Raw genomic sequence first — 12,953 nt, 5'->3', positions numbered from 1 at the left:
CGCCCCCTTTGCTGTGACACACCTTGAGTTAAACTAGGCAGCATGTCTATAGAGAAGCCTGTAGATTAATCAGATGTTTCCACTGTGCTTCAGACTGTGGGCACCTGTTAACTGAGGCTTGAGAGAGGCTTTCAGCCTGCAGGCAAGGAGGGGACCACATTGTCTATAGCTCATGTGCAAAGGAAAAAGTGAAGAGAAAAGGGAGGGATTTTCACACCAGTGGGTGAGCACTGTGTCAGCAGGCACAATGTAGCATGCAGGGCCCCTGTGGGAGGGTTTTGTTCCTGTTAATTGCAGTGGCTACTGTTTGCTGTCTGAAGTGATGACAGAGGAAAGAGAGAGGCTGCTACTTCCCAGCCAGCAGCTCTCATTGCAGTGGTTGAGGTGGGGGAGTTGTTACACAGTGAAGGAATGGGTTTCACATCATCTTCCCTGCATCCCTGTCTTGCCATATGTATAAAATCCCTGAGGCGCTGACTGTAAACTCAATAACAAATGAGTCTGAGCTAAGGCTATTTTTGCTGCTTTTATTTCATGTGTCCAAGAACTGTCAGAGTAGGAGAATGGTGGGTGTGTTAATTTACTTATTTCTGTATTTTAATAAATAAAACCCTCTCAAGTCTTGATCCAAAGCCTAGGGGAGGTTTCCACTAGGTTCAGAAGGCTTCGGTCAGGCCCTAAGCACAGACAGCCAAAAAGCCTGAGGCTGAATCGATTCAGTCTTTGCAGGTTAGTTTAAGCTGCATAGATTGAACCATAAGTGAGCAGACATTCACTTTTGATTCCAGAAGGGCAGCCGCCTGCCTGCAGTAGCCCACAGCACAAGCCAGGGGGCGCTAGGACATGCCTCCCTGCCCTGCTGGAGAAGACAGCTTGAATCTGGAGGGGATCTGGGACAGAAGTTCAATAAATCAATTTAACCTAAATCAATGAAGTCTGATACTACATCCATCCAGGTTTATCTTAAACCAGTTTCAGCCATTTTGGAAGTGGTTTATGTGCACTGAATTTTTGTTGTGGTACAGCTTTGAACTCGTTTCCAACCACTTATACAGGTTTACGTGTATTTTCTGTCCCTAGAGAAGCAAAATCTGGCTGTGTTAGTGTAGGACACTCTGGCTATTGACTTTCACTCTGTCTGGAAAGCTCCCAGTTCCAGGCCAAGCTCTGGAGATGGTCACTGGGAAATTCTTGCTACCTGAAAAATTGCCACAATAGAAAATAAAAATGAAAAGAGAGTGAGAGCCAGTGGGGGGTGGGCCTGCAAAACTCTAAGAGCCGCTGGTGGGACTGAGCATCTCGCCTGATTGGCCCGGTGCTCATTTCCAATCAAGAACTTCTGGTGAAACTGAAAGGCGGCTTCTGAAAGCCAGGAAAGGGCACATCTTTGTGAAATGCAGGGAGCAGACATCTTCATGTGAACCCTGGGGAAACTCTTTTTACCAGTGCTGCCAAAATGATAGCAGTCTGTCCCCTGGGGCTCTCCCCCACATGGAAATAAACCATTTTCCCAGGGGAGTCCTGGGAGGGAAAGTGATTCTTGGTTGTTTCCATTCCTTCTGCTCTTTGTAATGGTTATTACTGCAGTATTTGTCGAGGACTGGCAGTATGATTAGAGCTGTACTTATTTAGAAGACAAGTTTCCAGTCCCAGGGGTTAACAGTCTAATGCACAATCCATATAGTTCAGAGGCACTAAGTCATGTCAGGAAATAAAAATGACCCTGATTTACTGGGTGTATCTTGGGCAGTGGTAGACAAAGCTGACTCACTCTGTGTCCCCTGCCCTAGGCACTGTAAATGATCCTGAGCAGCCTGTGTACACTCATGAGAGTGTCTGTCACATCCTTCAAGTTCAGCATTTCTTGCCAGCTTCATCTTTCCTTTCTTTAGGGATGGCTTCTCTGTGTCCTGGAAATCTATGTTAGGCTGCAAGGTTTTAGCTGCCTTTAAGGGTTATACAAATAATGACCTTTCATGAAGTGGGGAACATTGGCACGGCCTGTTTTGCAGAGAATTTCTTACCCCAGAAGGGAGACCAGGAGCTCAGATATTAAATTTTCTTCATCACTGTTCAGAGCACAGCCAGGAAACTGCAATCATTTCACAGAAGTAGGGGTCTTACTACCCTTGCATTAGTGTTGTGCTTGTGATGGTATCAGAAACCAGGTGAGTTTCCCTGGGTCCAAGGTAGAGGTGTAAGATATAGAGCAGAGATGTGAGATGTATTGGGTTATGGCACAGTCTTCCTGGGACTTTTAAAACTGATTGGAGGAGGTACCTCAGAGCAGAACCCCCTGAGAAGGACTGGATGCACTATGCAATATCTGGCTGGAGTCAATGACTCTCTGTCCAGTTGCTTTGGTGGCAACCTCTGCCCAGATCCTTCAAGACAGACAAGGCGGAGGATGACACATCGCCTTTCTACAGTAACATCTGTAGAAACAACTTACAAACCAGTGATTTAGCTCCTATGCCCTGGGTGGGGAAATTGAGCCTAGAGAGAAGGAGGGACTCATTCAACATCATACATCCCATCACACAGTGTGCCAGTGGCAGATCAGGAGAGAGCCCTAGCCTGTTAATTATTTCTGTGCCTTCACCCTAGGATAGCCCCTTGCTCTTCCTTATGTGAGTACCAACTCTAGCAGGAATGATGTAGGGAAATGCTCTGCATGATGAAGGACGTGATGGATTTTTTCAAACAAACCTTCTAGAGTTCTCAATCAGTTCTTCTGAACATACACACATCTTTCCTCCCGGCCTAGTGACCAAAGCTGTAGCCCCATGTCTTTTTCCTTGCCTAGGTGTGGGATGAGAGACTGGCCAAGTCCGCAGAAGCTTGGGCAGCACAGTGTATATGGGACCATGGGCCACCACAGCTGATGAAGTACATTGGTCAGAACCTCTCCATTCACTCTGGCAGGTAAGCAACCCACAGGTGTGATGGGACCATGCAGGTGTCTTTCATTTGTACCAACTGGGGTTAAACTCCTTTTCCTCTGCAGACCTGAGGAGAGGAGAACTTCAGAGCCTTACCCTGTAAGAACAAATGTCAAATATAAGGAATAAATGGGAGGAACGCTGCAGAGAACAAAAATGGGCTTTGTTCCATTGATTCTATTAATAGGAGCCTTCAGTTTTGTTCTAGAGGCGGAAGGAGATCTCTGGCTGTGGCATGCAAGAGAGGTCAAAATGGGTATTCTTGTGGACCCATTTAGACTAAGCATTTGCTGCATGGTTGGCTGTGGTAACAGAGGGCAGGCATTGATGACACACGTGGTCCCATCCAATCCTGTGTTCCTATTATTTAGGACCAGTTACTCAAGCAGAAATTGAGAACAAAATAAAAGACACCACTGTGGTTGAATGGTGGAGTAAGGACCTCGTGAATATGAGCCACGTCAACAGGATCTCTCTCTTACATAGGGCCAATGTATGGTCCTTCACACTATGCAGATATTCTGAATGAAGAAGATGGTTGTCTCAAAGCTTGGTTATTTAAAGACATAAAAGGTACAAGAACCAGAATTCACCATGGTAAAACTAGAGTCTTACTGGGGAGCTTCACATCCATCGCCCCATTCTGGTTCTGTCCGATTAAGGACCTGCCCAGCCACATTCAAATTCATTTCTGATGCAACTCATTCATTTCAGACACATAACTGAAGTTGTCCCATAACTTTTAGATCAGATGGTGGTGCCTAAACAGACTCACCTAAATGGGACTAGATGTATCGAGTATGGGCACATGAACCAATTACCGCAAGGTGCTAGAGGAAGTGGGGTAGTCTGCCTTTCATGTATTACAGATTGTAAGTATATACGTGAGCAGTCACTGTAGAGCAGACACATAGATTCACGCTGGAGCTTAGCTTTGCTTTAATTTGTTCACATGCCCATACCCACAACATTTTCATTAAACTGGAAGAGTTCTTTGTTTTTCTAGTTTGATGAGTTTCTCAGTCCAACACTTTAAATAGGCACCATTCAGCCATAGCCAGGCCACCTTGTGATCCCTGCTTATATGTAGTTTCCCACAAGAAGGTTTACTCTTAGATACCAGATCTTTGCATTGTGACTAAATTCTCACCAAAGTCCCTGTGCTGGGATCTTTCTGACATACGGATGAATTCAAAAGTTGGGAGGTACTGTAAGATGAGCACTAAAAAGTCTGGCCTGCAATGAGCATCTTTATTTTAGAGAGGCTCATTGGGGGTTTCTGGGCTCAGAGTGGGTTTAGGGGGTTTCTCTCCACAACTCTCTCCCAGGCATTCTTGAAGCCTGGCATGTGTGCTTTCTCTCTGCCATTATGTTTTCCCTGTACAGCCTCATGGAAGGAAGGGATTCAGGTAGCATGAAAGGAAAATATTGCCATGTTTAAGGCTATAGGGTGGTATTGGTCATTTGATCCAAGCTATGGCAGGAAAATATTTGGTTCTAGGAGGGAGAGAGAGAGAGAAAGGCTGTCTATCTATTGTGAGGAGCACTGGTCACCGCATCACTGACAAAGACAAGTCCACTGCAGACAAAATGATTTTAGTTAAGAATAACTGTTGCCATGAACATGTGCAGCTGAACCCACTGAAGCCCTTGGCACTGGCAGTGATTCTGAATTACAGTAGCAGTGGAAAGTCTCAGAGTTGATTTGGACTTCTCACGAAACAAAAGTTGGAGGGCATGTCTCAGCTTGCTCAGCAGAGCCAGAGCCACTCAGCTGCCAGTGGCCTTAAGAGACCATTACTATACAGAGAAATGCATTGGCAAAATGTGTTCCTAATATTGTGATTGAAAAAGTTTGTGTTGAGCTCTCACTGCAGGATAAAAGTGGCTGTTGAAAACCCTTGGGCAAAAAAACCAAAGAGCATGGGGTAAATCAGCAAATGTAGCAAGAAAAAGGGAGGCAATGGGCACTGAGTGGGGAAAGCTTGGTGCATCCAACATGCATTATCCTAATCACTGCCCTAGAAAACACATGCTCAGGACAAGTCTCCAGGTGAGTAGCCTGGGCAAGACCTCTCGGGGCTCACTTTTTTCTTGCTGTACATCCCAGACCCATGAAGAAGAAAGATAATGGGCATGGCTAACTCGTGTGGTTTTCTGCAGGTACCGCTCAGTTGTGGACCTTGTGAAATCCTGGTATTATGAGAAGCAGTACTACTCCTTCCCCTACCCTCAGGAGTGCAACCCCAGCTGCCCTTCCAAGTGCAGTGGTTCTGTGTGTAGCCATTACACCCAGGTAGGAAGCAAGCATTACCTGGGGCAGGGCAATGGCATTAACAACTATGACAGATTCCCAGAGCCCCCGGTGCAACAGGAGCTTGTCAAGATCAGAGCTGTTGTTGTGTCATTGCAGGAGATCTGGGCAGTCCTTCTTTGCAGGACAGAATAACCTGCAGCCCTAAGGAGCAAACAAAGGAGGTAAAATGTGTTCCTCAGGGTAGCAGAGGAGGATGTGAGGCTTCACATGGTTCTGATCTAGAAGCAAAAGCCCAAATAAAGTGACATGTAGCAAAAGATCCCAGCAGGCTCCCTGAGAAATCAATCCTTTGGATCACCCAGGTTTGTGCCTGGTTGAATAGACCAGTGGTCTCCAAAGTGGGGTGCGCAAAACGATCCATTGGGGCGCGGGAAGAAAATATTAGAACTTCTATTTAGATGTATATTTATATAAATATACATATATTGGGGGTGCCTGCTCAAAAATGTTTCACTGATAGGGGTGCGCAAATAGAAATATACATATATTGGGGGTGCATGCTCAAAAATTTTTTACTGATAGGGGTGCGTGATCAAAAAAGTTTGGAGACCACTGGAAGAGACGATGGGAGGCCTGGCAAAAAGCAGGTGCAGGCACTGCTGAGCCCGCTGGAGTACATCCAAGGCAGGACAGGATAAACACTAGTTCAGACCTCATCCTGCTACAGCAGCTTTTGGGGGCCACAAGCAGTAACACCCAGAGACAAGCAATGGGTTGCTCTGCTCTGCCCCAGCATCTGTCACTGGCCACAGATGCAATGTTCCCCCCTTTCCTCCTCCAACCAAAGCAAACACACACATTAGAAAAGCACGGCCCAAACAGCAGGTCCTCTCCTGGAATCAGTAGCTGCATTTTCCATTGCTCTGTGCACCAGGGGAGCTGCCGTCTGTCGCAGCTGGGGTGGCTGGAGGGAGGGAATGGCTTTGGGAAGCTGTCTGGTTTAAATCACGAAGGCAGGCAGAGGCCAGCATTCCTGATTGTTAGAGGCAGCTGGCATTCAATGCCACTCCTTCTCTGGGGATACCTGGCAGCACGCTTGGCCTCAGAGAGCTGTTCAGAGAGACAGAAACCCAGAGCTGCTGCCTTATAGCACACACATCACTTTCATGTGAATTGGGTGGTTTGCATCCAAATGCCGGGACCGTGTGCGCAGGGAGGTTTCTCCCCAGCTTCTGGAGCACACATGGAAGGCTTCAGCCAATTGGCTGCAAGGCTTCCTTTTTTCTCTAGGATTTGGCTTCAGTTTCCCCACATTGCACTAGTAGCACCTCAAAGAAAAAAAAACAGCCTTCCTGCCTTGCTGATCATGAATCAGCACCTCCATGACAGGGCAGCTATTTACTGTGCAGCAGTGTCTGGCTTCCTAGTGAATACGGCCCCTTCATCCCCCCAGAGCAGATCCAGGCGGAGAGCAGCCAGCACAACGTGGAAAATGTTCTCTGACTTCCATGGTTCATGGCAAAGCATTTCTAACCGTTAATTACCAGTGTGCTGCTCAGCTCCACTGTGGGTCTCTTTCTGCTCAGCCTGCTTGCCCTGATGATCCGTGCTCCAATATTTACATGGGTGTCTGCCACTTACGTACATGTTTCATCCCCTTTCCTCCAAACATGTCTGAGGGCTTGAATGTGTCTCAGTCCTGGGGCGGCTGTTATTGTTGTGACTTCCGGACTGTCTGGAGCAGCAGCATGCGGGAGTCTGGGAGGCAACTAGAAAAATAACTGCTGCTTTTTACGAAGAGCTAAATGCCCCATGAGCAATGTGGAAGAGCTTCCTATCTTCTCTCATGAGGACTTCTCCATTGGAGACACTTTCATCCAGGCTAAGGCTGGGTGGGTAATTCTGCAGTGCAAGCATGGCTATGTGCACCTGATCCCTTGTCCAACCAGGTTGGAACCAGGTCATTAAAAACAAAACGGCTCAGATCTGTGCTGCTTGTTTCAGCTCAAGCTGTGTACAGGCAGGTGTCAGTTCTGGAGACTTAGATTGTGGCCACCAATTGGAAATCACTGGCCAGGAGTGATAAATACAAGCAGTGAAGCACCAAGGAGAGGCAGCATTTAGACAGCCGTAAAGAGAATCAGGCTGGTGAGATTTTCATCTCCAACTTGGAACAGGAGATTCCCAGGTCCCTTTGCTCTTGTGTATCGGGTTCCCTGGCTGTCCCTGTAGGAAGCTTCTGCTTTGGTGCCAGCTGCCTGGTGCTCATCACTGCTGCTCTCCTGTCTCCCGTGCAGATGGTGTGGGCCTCCTCCAACAGAATTGGCTGTGCCATCAACACCTGCACCAACATGAAGGTGTGGGGCAGCACATGGCGGCAGGCTGTGTTTCTAGTGTGCAACTATGCCATCAAGTAAGTGAGCCAAGGAAGGTCTCCGTTGCAGATGGGAAAGGGGGTGAGGAGCTGGGGATTACTTAGTAGGGCTGTGTGAAATTTTGACAGGTGTTTCGTTTCGAAGCTGTTTCAACGTGTTTCGAGCTTGAAACAGTGAAATCAAAATGAAACGAAACAGCTTTGAAACGAAATAAGGGCACTCAAAACGTTTTGAAAGGTTTGAAATGTTTCAAGTTTTGAAGCCAGGCTTGCTTGCAGCTGAACAGAAACTAAGGAGAGGGAGGGGGAAGAGGGGGGAACGACTGCTCAGATATTGACTGTGTAGCTGGCCAGTGACTGTGATCCTTCCCTGAGGTCCCTTCCAATCCCGGTGCTCTGAGGGAGGGATGGAAAAGCAGCATCAAAGCATTGTTTGAACTGAGCTTTCTTTGTGCCTTGGGGTCAGGTTACTGAGCTGTCTTCCAGCAGCTCCGCAGCATCAGCACCTATACATCTATCTCCTTGAAACCTGATAGGCTTCATGGCCTCTGCAGGGGCTGCTGTTTTCACCCACCTCTGCCTTAACACAGACATGTGACATGAGTTTTGCTTGTCAGCACCTTGAGGTGCAGTTTCCCAGAACCCCCTGCACCTATCTCATTGAAACCTGGCAGGCTTCGTGCCCTCAGCAAAGGCTACCATGGTTGCTGTTTTCACCCCCCTGTGCCTTCACACTTACAAGTGACACGAGTTTTGCTCTGAACAGTTTGAGGTGTAGTTTCCCAGAAACCCCTACACCTATCTCCTTGAAGTTTGACAGACTTTGGGACTACCATCCTTGCTGTTTTCATTCAAATCAGGAAAGAAACGACAAAGTTATAGGCATTTTCATGATTCCCCATTATAGCCTATGGGCAAAATGTGTCAAAACGGTGAAACAGCTTTGACGAAACAAAACAGAACAGTGCTTCGAAACAGTGAAACCAAACCCTGTCCCTTCGAAATGGCGAAATGGAAGTTGAAACGAAACGGTGCTGTTTTGCACAGCCCTAGCACTTGCTCCCCTCCCAGGAGATTTCCCTTTTTAAATAAGTATTGTGCCCTGGGCATCGTCTCTCACTGATCTCTGACTGCGGGACCTCTGACAGGAGAGGCACAAAGTAGAAGCTGTGACTTCTGTCTCAGCCCTTAACCTTACAGTCACAGCCCTGCCTGTGAATATGATGACCCATACCTACATTGCCTTTGCTCAGTCTGGCCTCTCCTATGACCACTATTAGCCCTACAGAGCGTTTTTCTTTGGGCTCCAAGATAAGCGTATACAGCCAATGTCGCCACAGGCAGTTCTGCTATCCTGACCTTGACTCGAGTCTTTTTGTTAACAAGCCTCATGTAACTGCTCCTTCATACCTGCAGAGACCTGGGCCCCAGGGGGTGTGCCTACCCCATCCTGTCTGGGCACACCACTAGGAGTGGAGCTGACCCAGCAGTGGTGGCTGAGTATAGTCTCACTGTGCATCCTGAATGAGTGGGCACCCTTTGGACATAGACCCAGGGCTTCCAGGCCTACAAGCACATATTGCTGTGGCTATATAGCTTCTATAGTTGGGTCTGCAACCAGTCCTGTCCTCTGTGCGCTGGCTCTGAGAGAGGACCTATAACACGCTGAGTTGTGGGTGGATGAAGCCCACAGACACCCCTGTGAGACCTCCTGTGCCCCAGGCCACTGCAGTGTTTGTTTACAGAGAGTTGTTCACTGTGCAAGCATCAAAGGATCAAGAGCCAAGACAAAGCGGCTTCCAGGCTTTGTTCTTCCCCTGACATAGTCGGTTCTCTGTCAACCTGTGCTTCATGAGAGCAGTCGTGAAGACCCAGGATAGGAAGCTGTGCACAAGAAGGCTATTATATGATAGCAGGCCCTCTTGGGAGGCTCTGGCAGTGCCATTTGAAGTTACTGCTTTGTTAGGTACGCCACTAGCAGCACCTTGGTCAGTGCCCTAAAAATACAAGCCTCTCTCACCGGAACTCCAGGCAAGCTCCCTGGACTAGTTCTAGGGTTCGTAGCCTAGCACCAGGAGTCTGCCTGCACCCAGATGCACTTTGACCAAGTGCACCTGGATTTCAACCTGATTTCAACCTGTCTAGGACAGTACGGTCCATCCAAGGCCACCTACCCACATGCCTCCCTGTCCAGAGTACAATGAACCCAGATGTGGCAGCCAACAAACTCCCAAGCAGCGAGTGATGTGACTCACCCACCACTGCTTCCTCTCTTTCCAGGGGCAACTGGATAGGAGAAGCTCCGTACAAGATGGGGAGACCATGCTCAGCCTGCCCACCCAGCTATGGGGGCATCTGCAGCAACAACATGTGTTTCACAGGACTGAAATCCAACAAAGTCAGCTGGTTCTAGGCCCCAGACTACTGTGCCAGGCTTCACAGCAGTGGGAGAACCCGGGGCAGGAGCCATGGCTGGTTGACAGGACAGAATGGGAATGACCATGTACACCAAGGGTTATTTATGGCAGTGAAATCCCAGGCTGCTTTCTCTTCCGTCCCCCCACATTTGCCTCAGCTGCATTTAGGAAGCTTTAAACAATAAGAGCTGAACACTTCCCTATGACTGTTATATACCAGCAGTCCCTGCTTTCCCCGTAGTGCTGTGTAGGGAATGGCTGAGCTGTCACTGTGCCTCTGTATTTTTTCATACAGCTCTTTAGGGAATGCTTGTATTTTTTTTGTAACTCTGAGGGAAGTAGGCAAAAGCTTAGATTCGCAGGGTATAGATGTATCCAGGGAGCCCGTGCACTGCCCAGTTCCCAACCCTACACAGAGGCAGAGACAGAAGGGCCCCTTCTTCTCACATGTAAGCCAGATGAGCAATGTAAATAATGATGAGACTTTCCTCTGAGCATCCCCCATAACGAGTGACTGATTGGAGCAGCGAGGGCTCCATGGGCAGCAGTGTGCTCCAACGGTCCCTTGCAAGTGACTCTACATTCATCCTGCACAACTAGCGGGGCTCTTTTTCAGACTGTCATAATAAAAGTCTTGAGACCAGGGTACTTGTGCCTGTCTTCATGCTTGTTTTATCAATGGAGCATGCAGCCCTCGCAGTGCAGAGCAGCACATCCACACTTGGTGCTCATTCTGCGTGTAGGGAAATTCCATTAACAAAGCCGAGGTGATGCTGGCAGCCCTGCAGAGGCAGCTCTCGCCTGCATGAATAGATGCACAGAAGATGTGTGGGGTTGAGTATCTCCAGTCACACACCTGAAGGAACCCAACCACCAGCCTGCAATGGGGGGGCAGGAGTGGACCATATTTTGCAAACTACCCTCATTTTATTGCCCAAGGCAGGCTCTGGGAACCCGTTGTTGCAGCACAGCTCCTGTGTGAGCATGCCTGTGTAATGACCACCCCCTTGTGGGGGAAGGGAGGTATTGCAGTCACGTCTACTAGAGGTTTCATAGATGAGTCTTCCCCGATGTCTCTGTCCTTCCCGCTTGCCCACAGCTGGGTGTTGGAGAGTGCAGGGAATAGTTCTGCTGGGGAAGGGGCTGACAGCCCTGGAGACTTGGAGTCCTCCTTGCATCCACATGGAGCTGGTACAATAATGGGATCAGCTATACACTGTCTGTGTCTTTCAGGCTGTCTTTTTTTGTCTTGCAAATGCATGTTGGGCCCAACAGCCCTAATGAATTTGTGCTTCAGGAGAGACAGAGCACAGGAATGTGTGTGTAGGCATGGGATAAGTGCATCAGCCTTGTATGCACTGGCAGTTTCCTCAATGAGTCAGCAAGGGTGGGCTTAGCCATCTTGGAGTTGGACACCGGCAGGCGAACTCAGCAGTGTAATGGTGGAAGGGAAACCAGGGAGGCTGATGGTCCACTCAGCTTTCTGCCTGGGGACATCAGTGCAAATCTCCACAGAGGTTATCAGCAAAATGAGCCTATTAGGTCTCAGTCAGCACCCCAGTGCAATGAGACCAGGGTCTCTCCTTTGAGCGTATCTGTTCCAAGTTGCTGCACAAAGACTTCAGGCCTAAGGAAAAGGGTCTGTTTAATGGCCACGTCAGAGATGCCCAAGCTAGCTCTGTTTTCCCTGCTGACAAGCAGGGTGCATTAGTTTGGGTATGATGCCACATTAATATAGCTATATGGGCTTGTTCATTCAGACGTAGCTGGGTATCTCTTCCCAACCCTGCATCATGCTGTGAAGACATTGCATGAATAGCAAATAACACCCACTGCCCTGCTGAGCAGCAGACACAGGTGAACATCCCTGCTATCTGCACTGAGGATGGGAGAGTGCCACTGGCCAGACTGCTGCCCACACTGGGCTCAGGACTGACTAGTGTCTGCTTGGGTCTGGAGGTGCGTGGAAACCTCTTCTTGGCATTCGAGAATAGACTGATGATCAGAGGTGTCAGATCACTGCTAGTCAATGCAGTGACTACATGAATCTGCGGGATGGTGCTGCAACATTTAATTTGCCCAGGGTAGTGAAATACAGGCCTGGCTGTGGCTACCAAAACTCAGAAGCAGAGAATGACTGATATAGTGACCCACAATGATTGATCCTTTTCTTGAGAAGCCTACCATGATCTAGCACTCTAGGGGCACAGATTAAACAACACCCTACTGTTCTCTGCAAGGAGAGCCCTTGCTATTCTGGCCTCCAACTTCACACTTGTAGATCCGGGTGGGCATGGAATCAACCCTTCATTTCAAACTGATTGTTTTCTTAGCCCAAGCCTGGCCTTCCCACATCTCCAGCATCCTCTCAGCAATAACACCAGTATCTACTACCTCAAGCACATGCAAAAGGGCCATGAGCAGTCCCAGGTCTGGGTGTGCTTGCGCTGCTGGCAGACCAACAGCAGGATGATAACCTGCGTGGAGAACATCCAGCTAACACCTCAGCAGTGCCAGATGAATCACTGCCATGTGGAATAGTATATGTATCCCTAATAAAAAGGTTTCTGGCCACCCATTACAGTAAAGTAACCCCCTCCACAGGGAAAACCAATCATAGAGATTATTGTTATCATTGTTTATTTATTTGGGACCTAACAGAAGGTGAAGTTTAAGCTAGGTCATGGACACCATATCTCACTTCAGCTGACACCTCTTTCTCATAGCTGATGTTGCCATCTGTGAGTTAAAACTTCCACACAAGGCCTATTCCAGATAGCATTCATCCATACGCAAACCTGGGAGCCTGCAGTCAACAGCTGGACAACCATCCTCTGGCTATTACAGCAATATCATAGCTTGCTGGTGTCAATGACTCTCTCCACTTGCTCTGGTGGCAACCTCTGCCCAGATCCTTCAAGACAGACAAGGGGGAGGATGACACATCACCTTTCTCAGTGGGA

At 48.4% G+C, this 12,953-nt stretch overlaps 1 protein-coding gene across 1 annotated transcript in view; it reads left to right on the top strand.

The window, feature by feature from the left end:
* R3HDML (R3H domain containing like) overlaps positions 1 to 10,638 on the top strand; it is a 12,790-nt gene extending 2,152 nt beyond the window's left edge. The window contains exons 3-6 of the mRNA XM_019509837.1: positions 2,807 to 2,925; positions 5,106 to 5,238; positions 7,497 to 7,612; positions 9,854 to 10,638. Coding sequence (XP_019365382.1) covers positions 2,807 to 2,925; positions 5,106 to 5,238; positions 7,497 to 7,612; positions 9,854 to 9,986 — 501 coding nt within the window. The 3' untranslated portion in view covers positions 9,987 to 10,638. The remainder of the gene's footprint in view (positions 1 to 2,806; positions 2,926 to 5,105; positions 5,239 to 7,496; positions 7,613 to 9,853) is intronic.
* The last annotated feature ends 2,315 nt before the right edge of the window (positions 10,639 to 12,953 follow it).

This window comes from Gavialis gangeticus, unplaced genomic scaffold (assembly GCF_001723915.1).
Source record: "Gavialis gangeticus isolate Ggan-Ray unplaced genomic scaffold, GavGan_comp1, whole genome shotgun sequence".
Lineage (NCBI taxonomy): Eukaryota > Metazoa > Chordata > Crocodylia > Gavialidae > Gavialis > Gavialis gangeticus.
Note: the sequence above shows the minus strand (reverse complement) of the source record. Positions and strands in the feature narration are given on the sequence as shown.